The sequence below is a fragment of the Mustelus asterias genome, chromosome 6 (assembly GCF_964213995.1).
Source record: "Mustelus asterias chromosome 6, sMusAst1.hap1.1, whole genome shotgun sequence".
Lineage (NCBI taxonomy): Eukaryota > Metazoa > Chordata > Chondrichthyes > Carcharhiniformes > Triakidae > Mustelus > Mustelus asterias.
Window position 1 is genome coordinate 16,011,672 of NC_135806.1, and position 25,743 is coordinate 16,037,414.

Here is a 25,743-nt window from a genome sequence, read left to right on the forward strand (position 1 = left end):
TGATGAAAGGGGTGCTGGGTGAATAGAAATTGGTGTGAGCTAGATATGGGCATGGGTTTTCACCGGGTGCCTCGGTTTCCTCCCATAGTCCAAAGATGTGCAGGTTACGTTGATTGGCCAGGCTAAATTGACCCTTATTGTCAGGGGGACTAGCAGGTTAAATAAGTGGGGATATGGGGGTAGTGGTTGGATGGGAGTGTGGTCGGTGCAGTCTCGATGGGCCGAATGGCCTTCTTATGCACTATAGGGTTTCTATGGTTCAAACCATTGACTTCAGCAGGACCAGAAATTCCCAGTGGTCGGGAATTTCTGAAGAGAGGTATTCAATTATTTGAATATGTTCAATATATTTCCTTATCATATGAAATAGTTGCAATTTGTGAAGAGTATCTCAATTTTCTTTGGGAATGCACTGTAAATGATAAAAGGGAAACATTAAATCAACATGGCGAATATTTTTAAACATTCATTGAACATAAAAGCTCACTGAACCAAACTAAACAAGTATCAGGCAGGAACAATGCAGAATGCTTGAAATGCTATTAATCCAACCATTTGTTGGGCTTTCTAACCGCACTTGGAGTGTGAGATGATGACACATTCAGTTTTCATCTTCAGTCAGGCTCCCGCAGGATCATGCATATATTTGGGAAGCACATTTTTGAAATTTCAGCACATGCACCAATCCCACTGAATCCTCCCAACACAAAAAGTGATGAGGATGAATATTTACCATTGTACTTGAAGCAGATCTACCTAACCTTTTATTTATTAGTCACAAGTAAGGCTTACATTAACACTGCAATGAAGTTACTGTGAAATTCCCCTAGTTGTCACAGTCCGACGCCTGCTCGGGTCAATGCACCTAACCAGCACGTCTTTCAGACTGTGGGAGGAAACCCACGCAGACATGGGGAGAATGTGCAAACTCCACACTGACAGTGACCCAAGCCAGGAATCAAACCCAGGTCCCTGGCGCTGTGAGGCAGCAGTGCTAACCACTGTGCCACTGTGCCAGCATTAGTCCCTTCATCTGATTCTCGGCTCAAAACTATTGCCGATTGTTAACAATTTAAACAATAGAGTTTGGAGAGTTAAGGGTTTATTAATAGAACTGCAAACACTCAAATAAGTACCTTATTAGCAAGATAAAGCTTTTGTAGAAAAGCTTTACAAACTGCATTCGTCTTTGAGAAATGGATGAATATCTATATGATTTGATTTGATTTATTATTGTCACATGTATTGGGATACAGTGAAAAGTATTGTTTCTTGCGTGTCATACAGACCAAGCATACCGTACATAGAGTATGTAGGGGAGAAGGAAGCTTAGCTCAAGTGAAGTAAGGGCAAATTCCTCAACCCTACAGTCTCAGCAGGTTGGTTGCACTCACCAAAGCTCCTTCAACAGCAACATCCACACCCATGACCCCTCCCTCCAAGAAGGGCAAGGGAAGCAATGTATGGGAACACCACCACCTGCAAACTCTCCTCCAAGCCGCACACTATTCTGAATTGGAATTATATCACCGCTCCTGCACTGTTGCTGGGTTGAAATCCTGAAACTCCCTTCCTAATAGTACTGTGGGCCTAATGCACCATGACTGCAAGAGTTCAAGAAGACAGCTCACCCACACCTTCTCAAGGGCAATCAGACACGATTCTCCAAAGTAAAATCCATTTTTCAAATTCTTTCCCACAGAATGAGGGCATCATTGGCTGGGCCAGCATTTCTGCCCATTTCGTCAGTGGATGCATAGAGCCATGTGTATGGGCTGGGGCAGGGAGGAGCTAGATCCCTCAGGTGAATACAGTGCTTTCCCCTCCTCCCAGCCTGCCACCACGTGCCCACCTCCACCCTCCAGATGTGTTTCAGCCCCACTGAGTCAGTTTCTGCTGAGTGAGCTTAATATGTCATTTCATTGACTTTTATAAGCTGTCACACCTACTTGTCACACTTACCCCGTCACTTGTCACACCTATCCCGGCTCGTCCCAGAGTGAAAATGACCAGGAGGTGGGAGACCAGCACATTGGCCAAAGTCAGGAAATTGGAGACCCTTCTGCCTCCAGTCCTGCCTCCGCCGTCATTTCAAAATTCGGCTCCACAAGCCATTGAGCATTTCAGAAGGCAGTATCTATTGTGTAGGTTGGGACAGCGTCCGAGGCCTGGGAATAAGTTACCAATGTACCCTTTTGTTAAGGAAGAAGTTATAAAATAGCCAATAAATGAAGGGGAGACACAAATAAACCAGCTGATTAGAAGAACAAACACTCTTGGCATTGTGACTGAAACTCATAGAATCCTACAGTGCAGAAGGAGGCCATTTGGCCCATCGAGTCTGCACCAACCACAATCCCACCCAGGCCCTATTCCCATAATTTATTTACCCGGCTATCTGGCATTAAAGGGCAATTTAGCATGGCCAATCCACCTAACCCGCACATCTTTGGACTGTGGGAGGAAACCGGAGCACCCAGACATGCAGACGCGGGGAAAATGTGCAAATTCCACTCAGACAGTGACCCGAGGCTGGAATTGAACCCAGGTCCCTGGTGCTGTGAGGCAGCAGTACAAACGACTGTGCCGCCCAAACTCTGTACACATCATAATTGGGTGTTGCTTAGTTGAAAATGTCTATGACCCAGAAGTGTATTTGTGCTCCCCTGACTAAAATGGTCGTGAAATATTAAAATCGCAAAAAACAGGATGAATCTTAGTTACTCCGTTTCTTAAGAGATTCCTGAAGGACTCGCACTTGTGACCTGAAGGTACTGCTCACAGTCTTGGCTGGAAGGACTTTATCAAACAGAATGTATTCATTAGTAATTCATTGCAATTATTCTCAATTAAGATGGTGCAGAAGTTTCTTTGAGAGTCTGCCCTGCCTGGACTTGCAATTCTGAACACCAGCAGTTTGTCCATTACCTCCCCGTAGTGCTGCTGAAATGAATAACAGAATGGTGGAAGTATATGTGGCTTATTTGCAATGCAATTCAGCCAGAAGCCACTTAACAGAATTCATCTTTAATGATGCGATGTACAGAGAATAAGGTGGCAATGGATAGCAGTAGTGTAGTTTTGAGCATATCTAAATATTCCAAATTTGATGCAGGGTTTGCGCTGTTCCTGAGGGCCGGATTTTCTGAAACCACCTATAAAATGGTCAGGCAGGATGTATATGTACTGCCCCAGAGTCACTTTGACCTTCCTTCGGTTTCCACCCCAGCCTCAAGCAGTTATCATAGATCATAAAATCCCTACAGTATAGAAGGAGGCCATTTGGCCCATCGAGTCTGTACCGATCACAATCACACCCAGGCCCCATTCCTGTAACACACATATTTATCCTGCTAATCCCCCTGACACTTGAGTCAATTTAGGCAATCAACCTAACCCACACATCTTTGGACTGCAACGCCAGAAGAAAAGGGAGCCCAATTAAATATAGGGGGAGACAGTTAAATAGTAGTTATGTCTCTAGGACTATTAATCCAGTGGCCCAAGCTAATGTTCTGGGGAAACATGTTTAAATCCCATCATGGCAGCAGGTGGAATTTAAATTCAATTTGTAAAATTTGGAATTCAAAGCTGGTCTCAGTAATATTAACCACGGAACTATTATCAATTGTTGTAACAAGCTACCTGGTTTACTAATCGCCTTTAGGAAAGTTAAAAAAGTTTTTTATTTATTAGTCACAAGCAGGCTTATATTAACACTGCAATGAAATTACCGTGAAAATCCCCTAGTCGCCACCCTCCTGCGCCTGTTTGGGTACACTGAGGAAGAATTTAGCATGGCCAATGCACCTAACCAGCACGTCTTTCAGACTATGGGAGGAAACCAACGCAGAGACGAGGAGAATGTGCAAACTCCACACAGACAGCGACCCAAGCCGGGAATCCGACCCAGGTCCCTGGTGCTGTGAGGCAGCAGTGATAACCACTGTGCCGCCCCAGGGGAAATTTCCTTCGTTACCTGTGCTGGCCGAGCCTGGCCTACATGTGACTCCAAACCCCATAGCAATGCGGTTGACTCTTAATTGCCCTCTGGAGTGACCAAGCAAGCCACTCAGTTCCAGTGCAACTATGAATGGGTAACAGATGCTCATCTTGCCAATGGCATTCTCATCCAATCAAAGAATTTTTTTTTTAATTAAAAGGGCGGGAGGTGTCATGGGAAAAGAGCATCACTTTTTTTAATCGAGCCTCTCAGACTGAGCCACAGGGCGGAATTCTCCAGCCATGCACCCCCAAGCTCAACAGACCTTAAAATGGTTTGCCAAATTCTCTGTCTCGGCCGCTACGATTCCCGCGGCGGGCGAGACAAGAGAATTTCAGCCACAGTCTCCAAGAGGTGAATGGCTGGGGCTTTTATGGAGGGAGAAGGGACTTGTAATCCAATTAATGCATCGGGGCAGTGCTGCTGCTACCACTGGGTTATGGGGGGCGGGGTGGGGGGGGGGGGGATGGTCTGTCAGCCCATTCAAGTTTTAGTTCCCATCATTCCTTTTCACGGGCTCTGAAGTTGATTTTATTTGTGATGGTATTTGGTCAATTGCCGGGTCACATTGCATAAATAGAAACGTAGGGTGAAATTTTCCTGAATATTGACAAAGGTGGGAAAAGTGGCATGGAAGTCTCCAACACCAGTGATGACTTTCCCCTCCATATCATTCAGGACACAGAGAACAAAAAGAGCAAGGGGTGGCTCCCATGATGTTACCCTGGCTCTGATTGAACCAACCCTGCCAGCTGCTTAATTTTTAAATGGATCGCCATTTTTAAAGTACACAAAAACTCAGTTGCAACTCCCTCCCCCTCCTCACCCCTCCTCCGGCATTACCCAGGTAGTGCCCAAGCATGACCCTCTCCCCACTGAGCGATGCACTCACCTGGGCTCTTCTGGGCAGTCTGCTCACCAGGTGCATGCCTTGGGAGACTAGTCAGGTTTCACGCCGTTCTGCCAATCATGCTGATGTGAATGGAATTTCTTACTGGGTGGAGGGGGGGGAATGATTCAGGTGTAGAGGCTAAAGATATGCTAATGTATGGAAATGATGTTCATTACATCACTGGTGGAGGGAGGGGACAATCACGTCATGATTTTATGTTGGCGTGAAACGTGATTTGGATATCTCGCACGATTTTTCCGCACCTGTTGAACCTGCCCAACAAAAACAGGAGCGGAAAATCTTGGCCATAGAAAATAGGAGCAGGACTAAGCCATTCGGCCCATCGAGCCTGCACAGACATTCAATTTGACTATGGATTTTCTTCTATCGGAATGCCATACTCCCACCCTCTCACAATGCGCTTTGACATCTTTAGTGTCTAGAAATCTATTTCTTAAATACATTCTGTTAGGGTGCCAGACCCTGAACCCCAAGGTGGATTGTGAAAAAGGACTAGAACCCAACAATTTTTCCATTTTGGCACAAATGTGGTGCTTCATCTCAGGAGTAATTCCACTGACGCATTAGGGATCTTTTCATCAAACCACATTTTATTCGTAACACAGTTTAAGTATGACTTTAACAAAAATTTAACTCTTAACTGATTTAATTATCCAGTCCCTATAAATTTCAGCCCATCCAAAATCTGCTATCCATAACTTCCCTCTAATTTCCTTTCACTCTGCACAATCCGTTTGTTGGAGTGCCCATGAGGTCCCTTTAAGATTGCTGCATGGCCACACATCTTAAAGGGACCACTGCTTGTGCACGGGTTATTTGTCCCCAATATGGCACATTCCTGATTGCTACCTCCCTGCGGATCAATGCATCTTAGAGGTGATGTTGCCCATAGCCTAACCCGCTCACCATCTCCTCTCTCCTTCATAGTCTGCAATAGCACCTCAAATTCCGAAAGTTTTTCCCTATGTTTAAACCCCTCAGACTGAGCAGAAAAAAAAATCTCGTCCTGCCCACCATGGGAATTGTAGCAAGAGGGTGAGTGGGGGGGGGAGGGGGGAGGGGGGGGTGAGGGGGGGGGGGTGAGGGGGGGGGCGGGGGGGAGGGGGGGGCACACACCAGTTCATTACCATTTGTGGTGTAAATAAAGTTGTGTCTCTTGTGCATCTCTATCAAATTTCCCTCACCTGTCTTTCCCCCCAAGGAGAAGAAACGCAGCTTCTCCATCTATTTGTCTTCATTTTAATGAATCGCCTCTGCAGCTTCTCGGGGACCCATGTTGGAATCTGTGCCTGTGTTGAAGTAGAACGAGACAATCATAAACATTGGTCTCTGCCTCGGTAATTTAGATTTCTCTCAGATTGAACTTTACACTGCAGATTGCCGAGAGCTTGACAATAAAAATTTTGCACGTTGGAAACTTCCTACTGGGGTGTTCAATTCTCAGGTGCCATTTGTATTTAATAACACAAAGCACAAAGTTACTGCAAATGTATTTTGCATCAAGAAATAAATTATTTCATCCTTTAGCCCATCAATCTGCACACGTTTCCTCTTTCAGTGAATTTCTGCATCAGGACTAATCATCAGGTAGTTTCCTTGCTTCAATTAAAGGTTAAGTTTACTTATTAGTATCACAAGTACGCTTACATCAACACTGCAATTAAGTTACTGTGAAAATCCCCTAGTGGCTGCACTCTGGCACCTGTTCGGGTACACTGAGGGACAATCCACCTAACCAGCACATCTTTCGGACTGTGGGGGGAAACCGGAGCATGCAGAGGAAACCCACGCAGACACGGGGAGAACGTGTAGATTCCGCACAGACAGTGGCCCAAGCCGGGAGTCGAACCCAGGTCCCTGCACATGAGGCAGCAGTGCTAACGACTGTGCCACCACACCGCCCCTAATTCTACTGCACTGTGGGGGTGTTGGAGTGGATGACAAGGGTTTGGGAATGGTATGCAGACTGTAGAAGGGCTAACAATTGGCCTGCTGTGGCGACTGGATGTAAAGGGAAGTAAGGAATACTGTAGCTTATCTACAGACATGGTGGCAGTCAATCTGAATACAGATGGAAGAGAGATGTGTGATTGTTCTGCATAAATTAATCCGACTTTATTTCCCCAGCTCCAGGCCCTAACACTTAAACAGGAAGAAAATAAATAAGAGGTACTCAAGGCCTCTCCATGAATGTTTGTCTTCGGAATATTTCTTTATGAGATGCCTTTCTTTAATTATTCCAGTTCTCCCCAACACTAATTTAACAGAACATTTTTATTTAAAAGCCGTGTAGTCTCCATGGCAATGGACTATTGAAACCTCTGTGGATTTCTCAGAAATAATTTAATTTAAGTGATGGTATCGCCACCAAATGTATTTTTTTAAATGATTGGCATGCATGTTGGTGAAAATGTGTACACTATAATGTACCCACTTCAAATCTGTTAGATAGTTCCTATGTCATGCCACACATTGCATTGGTTGGTGTTGTCTCCCCTGTGGACACCAAAATCTGTCTGAAAATCCTTAAGACTAGAGTGACATGGGCATCATGATGGTGATTTTAGTTGACCTTGAAACATCACATCATGACATCAAAATGATGTGTACTAATATTGGGTTGGATTTTCCCAGCCATTTGAAAATGGGCTGGAAGGTGGAAGGGCTGGCAATATGGGTGGGGAAGGCATTAGGAGAGACCCTGATGTCTTCCTGTCACCATGGCATATTGCCTGATTGTTCTATGTCTTAGGTGTGACAGGCTAATCCGCATCTCATCATTTCTCCTCTGCCTCTAATCAACTGCCTGCTGTTACTGTGTTCTTTTAATCTTAATTTTCTTCAATTCATAACACATATCCAAATTGTCTCAGAATAATGCAGAGATAATTTTACAATATGTTTATTTACAGTACTTTAAAATACCTCAGAATTCACAGGATTTTCTGCTCACATGGTCTCAGATCAGAGTCTTAGGTCTTTCCAGCATCTTCTCAGTTTTCCTAGAACTCCAGCTCCACACTCAGACTTAAGCATCCAGCCCATTGTGCATGGATCCGTTACCAGAATAATATAATCAAACCCAGATCAAGCAAATCATTGAACTGTACATCAGCGATAGGAATCTCAGCAACATGACCACCTACTCTGCCAATTTAACCATCCCCGGGTCCAGTTAAGAGCCACTTCCTGCCCCTTGGGCATTTTGCCTGAGTGGAGAGGGCATGCGCCTTGTGGGGGTGAGGAGGATGGAATTCTTCCCCTGCCTCCATCATCATCAGGGCCTGCCTGGTCCTGAGTTCTTCAGACAAATTTAATGTCTTCACGGGCACCCTGCCATTGAAGTGCCCCTTCTCCCAACCACACCCCCAGCGCTGCCCGTGGTGGCACTGCCATGGCTGCCAATCTGCTGATTGGGCTGACAGATTTTGGGGGTGAGGGGTGGGGGAAGCTGGGATCTCCATCCTCCGTGGCAACGTTCAACCCACTGACTAAGATTTTCAATCTCCAAAATGGCAATGAACCTGCTCGAACAGAAACACATCTGTCACTTCCTCCAAATGTTAAAAATACGTATACTGTACATCACATGAATATACACATATAATGTATTGTATATTTTAACTCAAACTTAATAAACAATGAATAAAGGAATTGGAAAGAATATTAATTCAAGACTCTTCTCTGACGTAGGGTCATCCTGACTCAAAACATTGGCTTTATTCTCTCTCTGCAGATGCTGTCAGACCTGCTGAGTTTCTCCAGCATTTTCTGGTTTTGTTTCAGATTCAGCATCCGCAGTATTTTGCCTTTATATTAATTCAAGAACTTGTTCCATAGTAACTGAAACTGGACGTATTATAATCGATCTTAAAGGGATTAGTAATGATTGTTCATCTGTTCAGGTAACATAAGCCTTGAAAGTATGGTAAATCCTGCAACATTTTCAGCCTAAATGTTTTATTAATTTGTACATTAATACTGCATGTCTCAATTTGCTGACGTATGAAAATTTCAAACCAAGTGAAGTAAAACTATTAAGTGTTGTAGGTGTAAATTGTGTGATGTGCATTGTGTGCTTGTGTGAGTGTTTAATGGACAAATAGCACTCAATGCAAGTACCATAATGCAGTCTCTCCTTAACTCAAAACTGATCCTTGCTTGACCAGAGCTTAAGGTGCATTGCACATGAAGCAATCCCTGGTTTTACATAGAAACATAGAAACTAGAAGCAGGAATAGGCCATTCGGCCCTTCAAACCTGCTCTGCCATTCATTTTGATCATGGTTGATCATCGAATTCAATATCCTAATCCCCCCCTTATCCCTTGATCCCTTTAGCCCCAAGAGCTATATCTAATTTCTTCTTGAAATCAGACAACATTTTGGCCTCTACTACATTCTGTGGTAGTGAATTCCATACATTTACCATTCACTTTACTGGGTAAAGAAATTTCTCCTCACCCCAATTCTAAAATGCTTACCCATTATCCTCAAACTATGACCTCTAGTTCTGGACTCCCCTACCATTGGGAATATTCTTTCTGAATTTACCCTGCTAAACCCTGTTAGAATTTTATAAGTTTCTATGAGATCCCTTCTCACTCTCCTAAACTCCAGTGAATATAATCCTAACCAATTTAGACTCTCCTCATATGACAGACCTGTCATCCCAGGAATCAGCCTAGTAAGCCTTCGCTGTACTCCCTCTGTAGCAAGGATATCCTTCCTCAGATAAGGACACCAAAACTGCTCACAATACTCCAGGTGTGGCCTCACCAACACCCGATACAATTGCAGCAAAACATCCCTATCCCTATACTCAAATCCTCTCGCTATGAAGGCCAATATACCACTTGTCTTCTTTACTGCCTACTGTACTCACCTACTGCGAATGATACACGAGGACTCCAAGGTCTCGTTAAATATCCACTTCTCTCAATTAACAGACTTTCCTGGGGATCGAACTTGGGTTGGTAGACTCTGGTGAATCCACAACCCAAATACTGAAGCTCAGATTATCTGGACCCATGCAAATGGGGAATCTGAACTAAACAGATAGGAGACGTCAGCAGGAATGTAACAAGCTCGTTCAACAACATACAAATCAGGGGCAGGAGTAGATCACTCAACCCCTCAGGTCTACTCTGCAATTCAATAAGTTTACAGCTGATCTGTTTGTAACTTCAACCCCATATTCCTGCCTGTCCCAGATAAACTTTCATCCCCTTGTTAATCAAGAATCTATCTCGCTTTGCCTTAAAAATATTCAAGTACTCTGTTTCCACAGCCTTTTGAGCAAGAGAGTTCCAGAAACTCCAGACCCTCTAAGAGAAAAAAAACTCCTCATATTTTAAAGTGACTGACTACAAAATTGGCAATTGTTAAGTAGAGTAGGAAATTAAACCTTGGACTGTTTGCAAAAGGTAACTGAAGCTAAACTAACAGTATTGGCAGGTAAGTTGCAATTGGGACTAGGTGCGGGGGTAGGGAAAGCAAACATAATTGAAGGTATAGCTCAGCATTTCAAATTGGAAAGGATACCAGCGGCAACAAGTTTTCCAAAGGGTGAGGCACTCGAACTGTTTAAAAAGAGACACCACTCTGAATTGACGCACAGTGCATTGCAGAATGTTATTATTTAAAGGATAATATATTAATGAGTGGGGAGGCCTTCTCATGGTCAAGCAGATGAGAAATGGGCAGAAATACATTGAGTTGTAATACCACCTGGTATAGGAAATAAGTTCAGCAAGTACCTCATGAGGTTCCAATAGGGGGGCATTTAGGAATAAGGGAAACTCAGGCTAAGTTACAGAAGGTACAGACAAAGAATGGAAATCAGTACTTGATGACAATTATGAATGCATCTACCAGATTCCCAGAAGCCATACTATTAAGAAATCTTATAGCAAAAAGCGTTGTAGAGGAATTGATCAAATGTTTTACCAGATATGGTTTACCAAAAAACAATACAATCAGACCATGGTCTAATTTCATGTCGAGGTTGTTTAGGGAAGTCACGAATAGTCTGAAGCTAAAGCAGTTTAATTCATCAGTGTATCATCCAGAGTCACAAGTGGCATTAGAGAGATGGCATCAGACATTGAAGACTATGATGAGAGCATATATCCAGAATTACCCACAAGATTTGGATAGAGGAATTTGGTTCTTACTGTTTGCCAAATAACTCCACAAAATGTCACCCTTTTGAATTGGTATATGGTCATGAGGTGAGAGAAACATGCAAACTAATTCAAGAGAGGTTAGCGAGTAAGAATTCAGAAACCACACTCTTGGACTATGGGCCTGATTTTACCATTGTGTCGGACATTTTTTCGGGTGCGAAAATGTGGTAAAGTCGGGTGTGAGGCCATTAACGCAATCCGCGCCCGCATCCGCGCAGATGGCCACTTTACCGAGGCTCGGGAATGGCCGCGATCCAATTCGTGCCCACAATGGGCGCAACGGCAATTTAAATGCATTTGCATGCATTTAAATTAAATTAATGAACTGCCCGCCCAACTTTACCAGCATTTCCCCCTTTACCATCACGTTCGCCTGTCCAGATTCGACGCAAAACAGACCTGCTTTGCAAAGGTCTGTTTCGGGCGCTCCAGCTTCTGAAGAGGTAAGTTCAGAGCTTCCAACGGCTCTCTGACTCAGATCGGTGCTGGGGGGGAGGGAGGCGGGCCAGATCATTTTCTGGTGGGGAGAGGGAGGAAGAGGCGGGTCAGATGTATCTCTGGTGGATGTGGGGGAGGGAGGGCAGATCGCTCTCTGGTGGGGGGGTGGGGGGGAAGGGCAGAGGGAGGCCAGATTGTCATCTGGTGGGGGGGGAGGGGAGGCAGGTCTGATCATTCTCGAAGGGGTTGGGGGAGGCCCGATCATTCTCGGGGGTGGGGGGGGGGGGGCGGGAGGTGGGGGAGGCCCAACCATTCTGTGGGGGGTGGGGCCCGGTGGATCTCTGGTGGTGGGTGGGGGGGCAGGGGCAGAGGGGGAACCACTGCCACTCTGTGGGCAATCGGTGGGGGGGAAAGGGGGCAGAGGGTCACGATCGGTCTGGGTAGCGGGTGGGTGGGTGGATAAGGGGGACAGTTATGTTGGGGGGTGAGGCAATGTCTGTGGGGACCATCGCTCCCGCTTTTTGCTCCCGGGCCACTTTATTCGCTTTTTGCGGCCCGGGAACGATGTGACAGTGGCGCGTTTTTCAAATCTTTTTCTCACTGCGCATGCGCAGTTCAGAGCTCCGATCATTTCAGGTGCGATAAGCCCCGTCCACAGCGCGATTCAGACTCACGATTTTTTTTCAGGCTGAGTGCGTATGGAGACGGCTCTTAGAATCTTAGAACCCCTACAGCACAGAAAGAGGCCATTCGGCCCATCGAGTCTGCACCGACCACAATCCCACCCAGGCCCTACCCCCACATATTTACCCACTAATCCCTCTAACCTACGCATCCCAGGACACTAAGGGCAATTTTAGCTTGGCCAATCAACCTAACCCGCACATCTTTGGACTGTGGGAGGAAACCGGAGCACCCGGAGGAAACCCACGCAGACACGAGGAGAATGTGCAAACTCCACACAGACAGTGACCCAAGCCGGGAATCGAACCCAGGTCCCTGGAGCTGTGAAGCAGCAGTGCTAACCACTGTGCTACCATGCCGCCTCTAACGCCTGAGAACAGGTTTCCAAGTCGGATCTGAATTGCGCCCAGATCCGGCACTTAGAATCAAAATGGTAAAATCAGGCCCTATGTATTAAAGTTTAGGGAAAGGTTAAATGGAGTACGTGAATTGGCGAGAGAACATTAAAAAATATCACAGCAGGTGATGAAGACAGAAGCAGCTAGGAAAGCAAAGACTCATAGTTTTGTACCTGGGGAGAAATTATTTGTTTTATTTGTTTAATGGTAAACAGTCAAACCAAATTTCTCTATCCAAATCTTGTGGGTAATTCTGGATATATGCTCTCATCATAGTCTTCAATGTCTGATGCCATCTCTCTAAAGCCACTTGTGACTCTGACGATACACTGATGAATTAAACTGCTTTAGCTTTCGACTATTCATGACTTCCCTAAACAACCTCAACATGAAATTAGACCATAGTCTGACTGTATTGTTTTTTGCTAAACCATTTGTTGCTGGTATCAGGTGAACTATTAAAAGCTAGGTTTAGCGGGCTGTACCAAGTTGGGAAATAATTCAGTGTAGTTAATTATGTGGTAAGAACTCCAGATAGAAGAAAAACCCAGAGTATGTCACATAAATATGCTCAAGAAGTATTTTGATCAGGAGGATAACCAAACACAAGAGGTGATAAATCAGGAAAAGGAATTTTTAAAATTCTGAAAATGATTTTCGTCAACTCAATTGGGTAATGAGGAAATATTCAAAAAGTTAAACTTCAAAGTTAACATACCTTCCAGGTAAGAATAGAAGAGAGTTGAAAGAGCTTGGTCAAAGAGGTGGGTTTAAGCAGTGTCTTGAAGGAGGTATGAATGGTAGAGAGGTTCACAGAGGGAATTCCAGAACTCATGGTCCGGGCAGCTGAAGGCACAACCATCAGTGCCAGAGAAATAATTAAAATCAGGGATACTCAAGAAGCCAGAATTGGAAGGAAGCAGAGTTTGCTGAAGGTTACAAGGCTCAGATGGTTTAGGATTAATTTCTCATAAGAATCATATGCAATACGTCTTACAGATTGTGACTTTGGTCGTGAATAATTGAAAGCATGAGAATTAGATGCTCTTAGCCTGTGAACTTTAGCTCTGCCACATGAACAACAACATTCAGGGGTGAACTGAAACCTATGGTAACCGCACACAGTATCTCAACAGTCCAACCTGATTGCTCCTACCACTGGATCTGTTGCCTGCGAAAATCTACAGGAAACATCATTCCGGAAATTGTTATATTAACCCTTTGATTCTTCTTCATTGTTTTGCTTCTATGTGTTACGCCACCTTTAATTTTATCTGGTTGGCTCTGATCTGTGTAAAAAGTAGACTTGAGGGGCCCAAAAGCCCTTTCAATGTATGTGCCTTCCGAATCCTATCCAATACAGGGTTGAAAAAACTAGACCCACTTTTCGTCTTTGTCAACTTATGTCACCTGTTTTAGTTACTGCATATTTTTGTTGAATATTCTATCACTATGGTGTTGTATAATAATCAGCTTTTTAAACAGGAAGAACAAAGTATCCCGAATTATTAAACTGCGCTGAATTCTATTTTATCTCAGTTTGACTTTGTTTTACTTTAATTTAAGCTTCCCCTTAAATTAACCTATGCTGTTTGTCTGAACTATTCCTTGTGGTAGTGGTTTCCATATTCTGACCGCTCTGTAGTGTTGAATCTTAATATAAAGCTTATCAATAATTAACACATCATCTTAGATTTAAAAATCAAAGCAGTGCAGTTATTGTGTTCACGTTCGTGTCCCAAGGACATCTTCCATGAGGTTTTATTCAGGTCAAGGACAGGGATTTGAGTGTGTGGGACCAGTGCAACTCAAGCATAAAGGGACTGCATAAGATGTGAAACCAATTGGAGGTGTCGGGTGAAAGAGCCATTGGAGGAAACAAGTGGCAGGTTAGAGGTCTGTCACAGACTGGGGGTCCTTGGAGAGACCAATACGTCACAGGAACATCGGAATTGCGAGAATGAAGTAAGGACCAAGATCCATCTAGTTCAGCTCTCACCGTCTTAGTGGTCACATACTACATCAATAATGGAGTTGTTGACTAATAATAGCAAAAGTCTACAACAGGCTCAAGTGTGAGTCGAGAAAAGCCCCAATATTGGAACATATTGGGAATCATGAACCCAAAGTTACTTGTGCCAAACATGTTATGCTTATCCTGTATAAAGTAATAAATTCATCAATAGTAATAAATAATAGTTTTCAAATGTCCTAAAATATTATTTTCTGGAACAAACCTAATTTGAATTCATTAATACAACCTTCTGATCATGAAGGAGGAATGGCAAAGCTGGAAAGAGCCAACAGGTTAAGTAGGGTGATTGGTTATCAAAATGACTTCTGTCTTTCTTTCACTAACTTTGCTGTGAAAAAACATTTCCTGTTACCCTTTGGTTCACTGGTTTCGAAAAGGATAAGAATTTCTCTCTAACAACAATCTGAATCAGGATTCTGTGGCAGTTCAACAGGATGTATTTACTCCTTAACTTGAATCATAGAAATCATAGGAACCCTACAGTGCAGAAGGAGGCCATTCAGCCCATTGAGTCTGCACCGACAGCAATCCCACCCAGGCCCTATCCCGTAATCCCACATATATACCTCACTAATCCCTCTAACCTACACATCTTGAGACACTAAGGGGCAATTTAGCATGGCCAATGCAGCTAACCCACACAATGAGACCAGAATGGCGAATAATATTTCTTCATAAAAGTTACAAGTCCAATGGGCAAAGTCTTCACTCACTAAGTCATACAGCCTAGAAGATCCATGCTTCATTTTCCAATTAATGATGAGTTAACTGACTGGATAGTAATACAAGTGATGTCAAGGCCCTAGGGCTAAGGATGGGAATAGAATCAGCTGGAATTCACACTTTGATCTTGGCCTAGTGGCTCCTTTTTTGGGTAACATGCCTTGTGTACATCCAGTGAGGACAAGATTCGGCCAAGCTGCAATGTCCTTCATGTTGAATGGCCCAGGGTAAGTCACTCTATTTACACGTGACACCAACATGTTGAGAAGCCAAGAAGTTGATAAAATATGTGCAGCTAAAGCCCCAGGACAAGGCAATCCATTCAGACAGGGAGTAGAGAAAGAAGCAGAAAAATGTAAAGTAACAAGTTGAAAATTTTGCCGTGCGCTCAGTGTCACAATGATGAAATGTGTTGTTGTTCCAGCTCGGTACTTTGCAAGTACAATGTTCATCGTGGGCCTGTCTGTGGTCGTCACTGTGCTGGTGCTTCAATTTCACCACCATGATCCCCATGCAGGAAAGATGCCCAAGTGGGTAAGTGATCAGAAACCTCATACAAAACAATTAGCAATCAGTTTGTAATGGACGCGGGTGCCAAACAGTGTCAGTCTGTTTTTCCTTGTTCAGTGAATAAATGACTGATACACTTCATGTAAGACTGAGGTTCAATGACTAGAGTTGCATTGGATTTTAGTGGGTGTCATTTGGGGTGGTGGGGAGCATCGCAACTGAATTCAGCTGCCGGAATTCTACCGCTTCGCCCGCCCGAGGCTCGTAAGATCCCGCCCGGGGCCAATGGAGAAAGCCGTTCTGCGAGCCTCCCCTACCCCGTGCCGGTAAAATTCCAACCAGCATCTCTGAGAGCAAAAAAAAGTGAAGTTTTCCATTTTCAATCTGTATCTGTTAAAATGCACCTATGTCAACATCAAATGAAGCCAGTGACATTTGCTGTGAAGACTTACGTGTGAAGAATGACATTTTTGTCACTTGTGCAGTGCATTTGGAGCTTTACTTACTCCAAGGGGTTGTAACAGTGGGGAAAATGATTTTGGCATATTTTGTTCTTCAGCTTTTAGTTAGCCTAAGTCGTGCATTATTCTCCAACTAAGAGACTGAGTGGACAAGTTGTTCACTTAGCTCATCCAATGTCACTTTGGAATCAGCCACCAGGAGATACACACAACATAGCGTCATAGAGTCATAGAGGTTTACAGCATGGGAACAGGCTCTTTGGCTCAACTTGTCCATGCCGCCCTTTTTTTTTAAACCCCTAAGCTAACCCCAGTTGCCTGCATTTGGCCCATATCCCTCTATACCCATCGTACCCATGTAACTGTGTAAACGCTTTTTAAAAGACAAAATTGTACCCGCCTCTACTACTACCACTGGCAGCTTGTTCCAGACACTCACCACCCACTGTGTGAAAAAATTGCCCCTCTGGACACTTTTGTATCTCTACCCTCTCACCTTAAACCTATGCCCTCTAGTTTTAGACTCCCCTACCTTTGGGAAAAGATATTGACTATCTAGCTGATCTATGCTCCTCATTATTTTATAGACCTCTATAAGATCACCCCTCAGCCGCCTGCGCTCCAGAGAAAAAAGTCCCAGTCTATCCAGCCTCTCCTTATAACTCAAATCATCAAGTCCCAGTAGAATCCTAGTAAATCTTTCTAGTTTAATAATATCCTTTCGAGAATAGGATAGGAGATGATAGATTTTTACCTCAAGTTGGGCTTCTGGTGCTGCTCCACAGAGCTCATTTCCTACCTAGAAGAGACAACAGGAACACCCACGCGATTTTGAACGTTTTCACAAAAATGGCTTCAAGAATGAAGATTCATGAAAATGCTTCCCTATATCAGCCCTATATCCAGTCCATCTGACGAAGGAGCAGCGCTCCGAAAGCTAATGGCATTTGCTACCAAATAAACCTGTTGGACTTTAACCTGGTGTTGTTAAAACTCTTACTGTGTTTACCCCAGTCCAACGCCAGCATCTCCACATCAGAACAAAGAAATGACAGAGGAATTGAACAGATATTTTGCATTAGTCTTTACGGTGGAAGATACGCTGAACATCCTATTAATACTAAAGAATACGGGAGAGGGATTTAGTACAATCACTTGAGAAGTAGTATAAGACAAACTAATATGGCTAAAGGCAAATAAGTCTACTGGCCCTGAATGCTTGCATCCTAGGATCCTAAAAGAAATAGCTACAGAGATAGTGGACGCATTGGTTGTAATTTTCCAAAAATCCTTAGATTCTGGAGAAAGTATCGTAGAATTGGAAAAAAAAGGGAGGGAGGCAAAAAGCAGACAATTATGGGCCAATTAGCCTGACATCAATTGTTGGAAAAATGTTGGAATCAATTATTAAGGAAGCAATAGCAAAAGCATTTGGAAAATCATAATCTAATCAAGCAGAGTCAGCATGGCTTCATGAAAGGAAAGTCATATCTGACTAATTTATTTGAGTTTTTTGAGGCAATCTCAACCAGTATGGATAGAGGGGTAGATATGTTGTATATGGACTTCCAGAAGGCATTCAACAAGGTACCACACAAAGATTAAGTCATAAGAGTCCATTGTGTTGGAGGTAGTATATTGGCATGGATTGAGAATTGGCAAATGGGCAGGGAACAGCGAGTGAGTTAAGAGGTTTGTTTTCAGGTTGGCAACCTGTAACCAGTGGGGCTCCACAAGGATCAGTGCTGGGACCGCAACTATTTACAATATTTATGAATGACTTGGAGGAAGGAAGCGAATGTACAGTAGCCACATTTACAGACAACACAAAAATAGGTGGAAAGGCAAGTTGCTAGAAGGATATAAATGGTTTACAAAGCGATATTGATAGGTTAGGTGGGTGGGCAAAAGCTGGCAAATGGAGTATAACGTGAAAAGATGTGAAGTTGTTCATTTTAGAAGGGAGAACAAAAGAACAGAGTATTATTTAAATAGAGAAAAGCTACAGAAAGCTGCAATACAAAGGGATTTGGGGGTACTTGTGCATGAAACGGCACGGTAGCACAGTGGTTAGCACTGCTGCTTCACAGCTCCAGGGTCCCGGGTTCGATTCCTGGCTCGGGTCACTGTCTGTGTGGAGTTTGCACATTCTCCTCGTGTCTGCGTGGGTTTCCTCCGGGTGCTCCGGTTTCCTCCCACAGTCCAAAGATGTGCGGGTTAGGTTGATTGGCCAGGTTAAAAAATTGCCCCTTAGAGTCCTGAGATGCGTAGGTTAGAGGGATTAGTGGGTAAATATGTGGGGGTAGGGCCTGGGTGGGATTGTGGTCGGTGCAGACTCGATGGGCCGAATGGCCTCCTTCTGCACTGTAGGGATTCTATGATTCCATGAAACACAGAAAGCTAGCAAATAGGTGCAGAAGGTAATCAGGAAGGCTAATGGAATGTTGGCCCTTATTTCAAGGTGCTTAGATTATAAGAGTAGGGAAGTCTTGCTGCAACTGTACCAAGGTACAGGTGAAACCAAATCTGGAGTACTCTGAGCAGTTTTGGTCCCCTTATTTAAGGAAGGAGGAGTTCAGTGAAGGTTCACTATGATGATCCCCGGTATGGAGGGATTGTCTTATGAGGAAAGGTTAAACAGGTTGGGACTCTACTCATTGGAATTTAGAAGATCTCACTGAAACATATAGGATTCTTCAGGGGCTTGACAGGGTAAATTCTGAGACGATATTTCTCCTCATGGGAGAATCTTGGACCAGAGGGCATTGTCTCAGAATAAAGGGGTGCCAATTTGAGACTGAGATGAGGAAGTATTTCTTCTTTCTGAGGGTTGTGAGTCTTTAGGACTCCTTGCCACAGGGATCTGTGAGCGCAGAGTCTTTGGGCAGGATTTGACGGCCACATTGACCCCAAAACCAGAAAATCCTGCCCGAGGTCAATGGACTGTTGCATGGTCCGCCCCCCACCTGCTACGATTCCCCTGGCAGGTGGGACAGGAAAGTTCCCCCCTTGGGTATATTTAAATCTGAGATAGATTCTTGATCAGTAAGGGAATCAAAGGTTATGGGGAAGGGGCAGGAAAGTGGATGTGAGGAACATTGGATCAGTCATGAACCTATGAAACAGGGAACAGGCTTGAGGAGCCAAACAGCCTATTCCTGTTCCTAATTCTTATGGTCTTATGGCTACAGGGAGCAGGCAGAGGAGTGGCACAAAGAAAATTGCTCCCTGAGAGAGCCAAGAGGGATAGGACAAGCCAAATGGCCTTCTTCTGAGCTGTAATCATTCTGTGATGTTGCTGGCTCACTTTCTGTCAAGGAAGCTGCATAAAGAAAGTGCAGAACAGTTGCTGGGAGACAAAGATTGGTGCCTTGGCCTCTCTAGCTAAGATGTGGGGAGAGTTTTCAGGATTGTGTTACAAGAGAAAATGAGTGGGGGTTGGGTTGGAGCTGGAGCTGGAAGGTGTGGAGGGTGGAGTTAGAGCAAGGAAGGATGCAGTGGTCCTCTTGAAAACCGGGAAACCCTCTTGACCCTACCAATGAATGTGTTAGACATTCCAGAGGAGCCTTTACTGTCTCCTGACAAGCTGCAGACTTGTTTTTGCTTCGTGGAAAAAGAAAAATCTCTCCTCGTTAGTGCTGGGATACATCATATCGGGCACTGTTGGCAGAACAGGACCTTGATTTGTCAAACTTACAGTTGCCCACCATGAGGTTAATATTCCAGATGGTTGTAAAGGGTTGGGATGCGAGAGGATAAATTATTCCAGGTTCCCCCAGAGCGGGCGAGGATGAAATCAATCCCAGGGTTACTCATCATTGAATTTTCACATCCTCTTGCCCTGAAGAGCTCCTCACATCATCCCAGAGCTTCCCCAGAAGATCAAGCCAAGAGTCGGAGCTCACTCAGTGTAGAAGGCTGGGTGTGAATATGTTGACCAAAATTTCTCTATTAGCTCCTTGCTCCCCTGGTAAAAGTGCATTTACTGTCATCATTCTTACAATAAAGATGCTGATGGATTATGTTGTGAGAAGTCAGAAGGAAACCGATGGTATGCATTCACATTTGGAATTCCTATGAATGTCGATGGTTCATAGCCATAAGATAAATCATTCAAAAATCCCAATGTCGTTGCTATTTTCAAAGCATCATCCAATGTTAAGTCACCTCCTCTTTGCAGTAGTTTACACCTCAGCGTATCCGATTTGCAATGTAGGATCCATTACCTGGGGCGGAATTTTACGTGACCCTCAAGACAAATTCTAAGATGGGAGGGGTTGTAAAAATGAATAGATTACATTCCCTCTTCAGGAACCCACCTGCCGAAACCCAGACCAAATTTCACGCTTGGGCGGGCAGGGCCTTGGGTAGGAAACCCGTCCATTCACCTATTATGGCCTTTAAGAGGCCACTTGATGGGCTCTATCCTGCCCAGCCTCAATTTTTAGGCTGTCGGAAGCGGAGAGGGTGCAAAAGTAATATTTGCCCTTTTCCCCATCTCGATCAGGAAGCACCTCACATTGAAAGCCCCCTCATGGCTTGAGTGTCTTCCCCCATGGGATGTTGGAGCTGTGGGTACCCTCCCCCTCAGCTTACCTACCTCCTGATGCCAAGATCACCCCTCACCCCCTCCCACCCACTCCTGCACCCCCCTTCCGCTGAGCATCCCTTACCCTCCCGCTCCTGGGATCTTCTGTCTTTTGGAAAATCTCAGGACTTAGTTCCAGGCAGAGTGCTGACTTACCACTTCTGCCCACTGCAGAGCTGTGCCTGGCTGGGTTGAAGAGCTGACAGCCAATCTGATTGGCAGAGAGCTCTGACGGGTGGGACTGCCTTACATGGGCGGACATGAGGTCCTGCCTACTGCCAATTAACACTCAAGTGAGAATGAAATGGCAGTGGGAGTTTGAGAGCGGCTTCACATTAGTCACTCAATCTTGAGATGGGAAGTACCGATCACTCACCATCCTTAAAATTCTAGCCCTGGTTATTCAGATACAACACAATATATTTGCACCCAGCCGGTGCCCACCTCAAATGGGTCACAACTTGGATGACCATTTCCCCCCCTTTCTATCTTTTCTTACTGAAAACATGCCTTTGGATGGAGTTGCCACATAATGGTGCCTCAGAGATTTCACTGCACGTTCATAATCTTCTTTTCTCTCGTGTCAGGCAACATCTTGAAAGTTTCCATCTTGACACGCCTGCATTAAACAACAAGAAGAGCTGGCACTTGTGCTTTCTACACCACTGTCATATTGTCCAAAAACAGGCCACGGCTGTGGCACAGTGGTTAGCACTGCTGCCTCACAGCACCAGGGACCCGTGTTCGATTCCAGCCTCGGGTGACTATCTGCGTGGAGTCTGCACATTCTCTCCGTGTCTGCGTGGGTTTCCTCCGGGTGCTCCGATTTCCTCCCACAGTCCAAAGATGTGCGGGTTAGGGTGATTGGCCATGCGAAATTGCCCCTTAGTGTCAGGGAGATTAGCAGGGTTAATACGTGGGGTTACGGTGATAAGGCCCGGGAGGGATTACTGTGGATGCAGGTTCGATGGGCCAAATGGCCCCATTCTGTACGGTAGGTATTCTGTGACTGTCAGTATACACTTCAAACTCCTCCAGCCATGCTTCCCACATCATGCTGACAGTACTGTCATCACCGGTCGGATAAATGGCTCAATTCCTGGGACTGCAGACGTATCAGCTCTGACAAATGCCATGATTCAATCCTAAATGTCACCGTATTTATCCCTGTCATCACTGTAGCATTTCAGGCTGAATGAACAACACTTAGGTCACAGATTTAACTACAAGAACAACATCATTTAATTTGCCATACCAGCTAACTGCCCTACATGTGCTACTTGACCTACAGTCCTAAGTTCAGGTGACCCCATATGTAACACAATATATTTTACAGTATCTTATCTGAGTACCATACTCAAATCCACACACACAATCAGTATCACCATGATAACTAGTGGTATGCCGCAAGGATCAGTACTTTGGCCTCAGCTATTTATAGCTTATTTTCATGATTTTGAAGAAGGGACGGAGTGTGACTATCCAATTCTCTATTTTTTTAACCAAAATAATATCGTTGAATCCTAGATTCCCTACAGTGCAAAAGGAAGCCATTCAATCCATTGAGTCTGCATCGACTCTCCGACAGAGCATTTTACCCAGGCCCTATCCCAATAACCCCATGTATTTGTTCCCGCTAACCTACACATTTTGGGACACTAAGGGGCAACTTAGCATGGCCAATCCACCTAACCCCATATCTTTGGAGTGTGGAAGTAAACCAGAGCATCCAAAAAAAACCAATGAACACACGGAAGAATATGCAAACTCCACACAGTCACCCAAAGCTGGAATTGAACCCGGATCCCTGGCGCTGTGAGGCAGTAATGTTAACAACCTCACATTTGCAGATGTTGAATTCCATTTAGTACTTTTAAGCTCAGTTTTCCTTCTGATGTTTCCATTACAGCTTTCTTTGGTTTTCTAAAGAATTACAATTCCTTCTATTTTGGCATCATGTTCAAATTTCTACACATTCCCTTCGAGTCTCAATTATAGTCGCAATTTTCTCACCTGAAGTTGTGTACAGGGATGCAGCTGTATATTGTTCCTACTTTCTGAGGCAAATTAAGTTTGATTGTGCCCTGGCCACTTGCGCTAATGATTGCAGGTACCTTGATAAAGTCTGGATCACTCAAAAACTAAATCTAGAATCATAGAATCATACAGTGCAGAAGGAGGCCATTCAGCCCATCGAGTCTGCACCAACCACAATCCCAACCAGGCCCTATCCCCATAACCCCATGCTAGTCCCCTTGACACTCAGGGGCAATTTAGCATGGCCAATCCACCTAACCCGCACATCTTTGGACGATGGGAGGAAAACAGTGCACACGGAGGAAACCCACGCAGACACGGGGAGAATGTGCAAACTCCACACTTATAGTGACCCAAGCCAGGAATCGAACCCGGGTCCCTGGCGCTGTGAGGCAGCAGTGCTAACCACTGTGTCACCATGCCACCCCATCTAGAACAGGCCTACCTCGCCTGGGCTCTCTACTGCACAGAGCTAGGAACTATTAAAGCATAATGTTGACATGCTCACAGTCTTCATCACTTGCCCACTCCCGATCAATGCTAGACTCCATGAAATGCACCAATGACCTATTTTATTTTAGTCGTGCTCATCCTTTTAATGACATTGCAAAGTGACCATTTATTCTGCTTATCTAGGCTGGCTAGCAAACTACTAAAGTCTGGGCCTTCTTCCCACTGAAGACAACTAGCCAGACCATTTCCTGCCACAACTTTTCCCGGAATGTTTGCTTGAAGAATCTAACCACCCAAGTCATTTGCTCATTTGTTTGCCCAACGTTTCCCCTTTTCTAGATCTGCCCTTATCCTTCTTCCTGAATGTCCTGCACCTTTGTTAGTTGTCAACTGTTCCATCTTCCTGAGTTGACCATAACACAAATCTTCCAATATGAGCACAACCCTCCTGTCATGGATCTGCATAGCGATAGGTAAAGACCTGCCTAGCGACAACAATAGCCAGCATTCAAAGCAGATGATGAGGTGTCACCTTTACCAGCAATGAGATTAGCAGATAGAATCAGGTGTAACTCGCTGTCATCAGGAAACAGCTTACCTAGACAACTAACAAATCAGTGGATGCATACAGATGCGAATTTCAAGAGTCACGGGATGTGAGAGATGCAGATAGCCCAGATACACAAAGAGGAAAAAAAATCACAAATGAATTGCCAGCACCTACAGAAGCAGGTAGGCTAGTTTAACATCTCACAGCCAAGAAGGCATTGTAACATCTGAAAGCTGGGGAGGCCAGTTCAAAGTCTGAGAAGCCATTTTATTATCTAAGAAGTCTTAGAGCCAAAGATAGTACAGGAACCTTCATAAAGGAAGTTTGAATATCTTTGCTGAACCAGGAATAGATGTTGCCCAGACTCAGTCCTCTGCCTTGTATTGTGTGGAAACTATAAATTGGATTTGACTTATAATTTATTTAATTTGGATGTTGTTTGGGAGCAGGAATGTCTTAAGGGGTAATTGCTCCATAAACTTTGTGTGTGCTTAGTAGTTCATATATGTAATTATATGTCCTCGTCGTGTGTATTTGTCTTTTCTTTAGTTTAATAAATAGTCTTTAGTAATTGTTACACAACAAATCTGATGGGGCCGGGGGATGCTGTGGTGATTTGGCAGACCTCCAACTGTCCAGGGGGCACGGATATTAAAGTGACCACGGAACTTCAAAGCCTTTAGAGGACAGAGACAATAATGAATATCTTACCCTAAAATGGTGTCTGAATTCGCCATCCTGAAACTGAACAGCACCTTTACCAGGGCTAGAAGGGGCAGTCCAACCATGAGACCCCCATCCTGGGGGAGAGTGCTGAGGTCAACCCTTGCCCCAGCCCAAGCCCACCTAACACCTAGGATCCAGGGGGTCCTCGCTCTGCAGCCTGGCAGTGGCAGAGAGGCATATGGACAGGTCCGTGATTATCAGACTGGGCTAGTTATTCTCACTGGGGGTTTCATGTGGTTCCTCACACCATTCCAAAACAAAAATGTACACCACCACATACTGGGGTTAAGAGTTGCGAGTGAGGGTGGGTGAACATTGTTGGGGTGAGGGTGGGTGAATCTTGTGGCTGGTAAGAGTGGGTGAACAATGTGGAGGTGAGGGTTGGTGAACATTGTTGGGAATGACAGTGGGTGAACATTGTGGGGGTGAGTGTCGGTGAAGATTGTGGAGAGGGGTGAGGGAGCATGGTAGCACTATCAATGGTGTGAGACCTTGCAGTTTCACAGTTTGATAATTCCACTTAAAAGAATGGCAAGGGTTTTATGCTCCCAATCATCTTGGGTGGGTTCGATGATGGTAACGGAAATTCTCATGAGAGGTGCAAATTGTATTTTACATCGGCAGGAAGTCTCTCTACGATTGTCCCCTCCACCAGTGACGTAATGGAAATCCCAACTTACAATGTTGGGAACTCCATTCTAATAAATGTTAATGTTATTATCAGATCTCTATGCCTGATAATCCCCCACCCCCGTCATATTCTGCTATTTATATCAAAATCATAAATCCATTGTTTATATTCTTTTTTGTGAAAAATATTGTAATATTTGCGCTAAATACCTACGTTTTTTTCTGGTATTGAGGGGAATGTGCAGTTCTGAAATTCAAAATAAAATTGGAGATATCCACAACATGCACAGTATAAATTTTGCTCTGCCGTCATAACGGATATTTGGTCATAAATATTTACTCCAGCACATTACAGCTTGTATCGTGGATGCACCACAAGCTTTATACCCACTTACTGTCTGCTTGTA

The 25,743-nt window shown here is 44.4% G+C and overlaps 1 protein-coding gene across 1 annotated transcript in view; it reads left to right on the plus strand.

The window, feature by feature from the left end:
- Positions 1 to 25,743, plus strand: part of LOC144495264 (neuronal acetylcholine receptor subunit alpha-7-like) — a 95,793-nt gene that overhangs the window by 43,000 nt on the left and 27,050 nt on the right. The window contains exon 4 of the mRNA XM_078215335.1: positions 15,806 to 15,915. Coding sequence (XP_078071461.1) covers positions 15,806 to 15,915 — 110 coding nt within the window. The remainder of the gene's footprint in view (positions 1 to 15,805; positions 15,916 to 25,743) is intronic.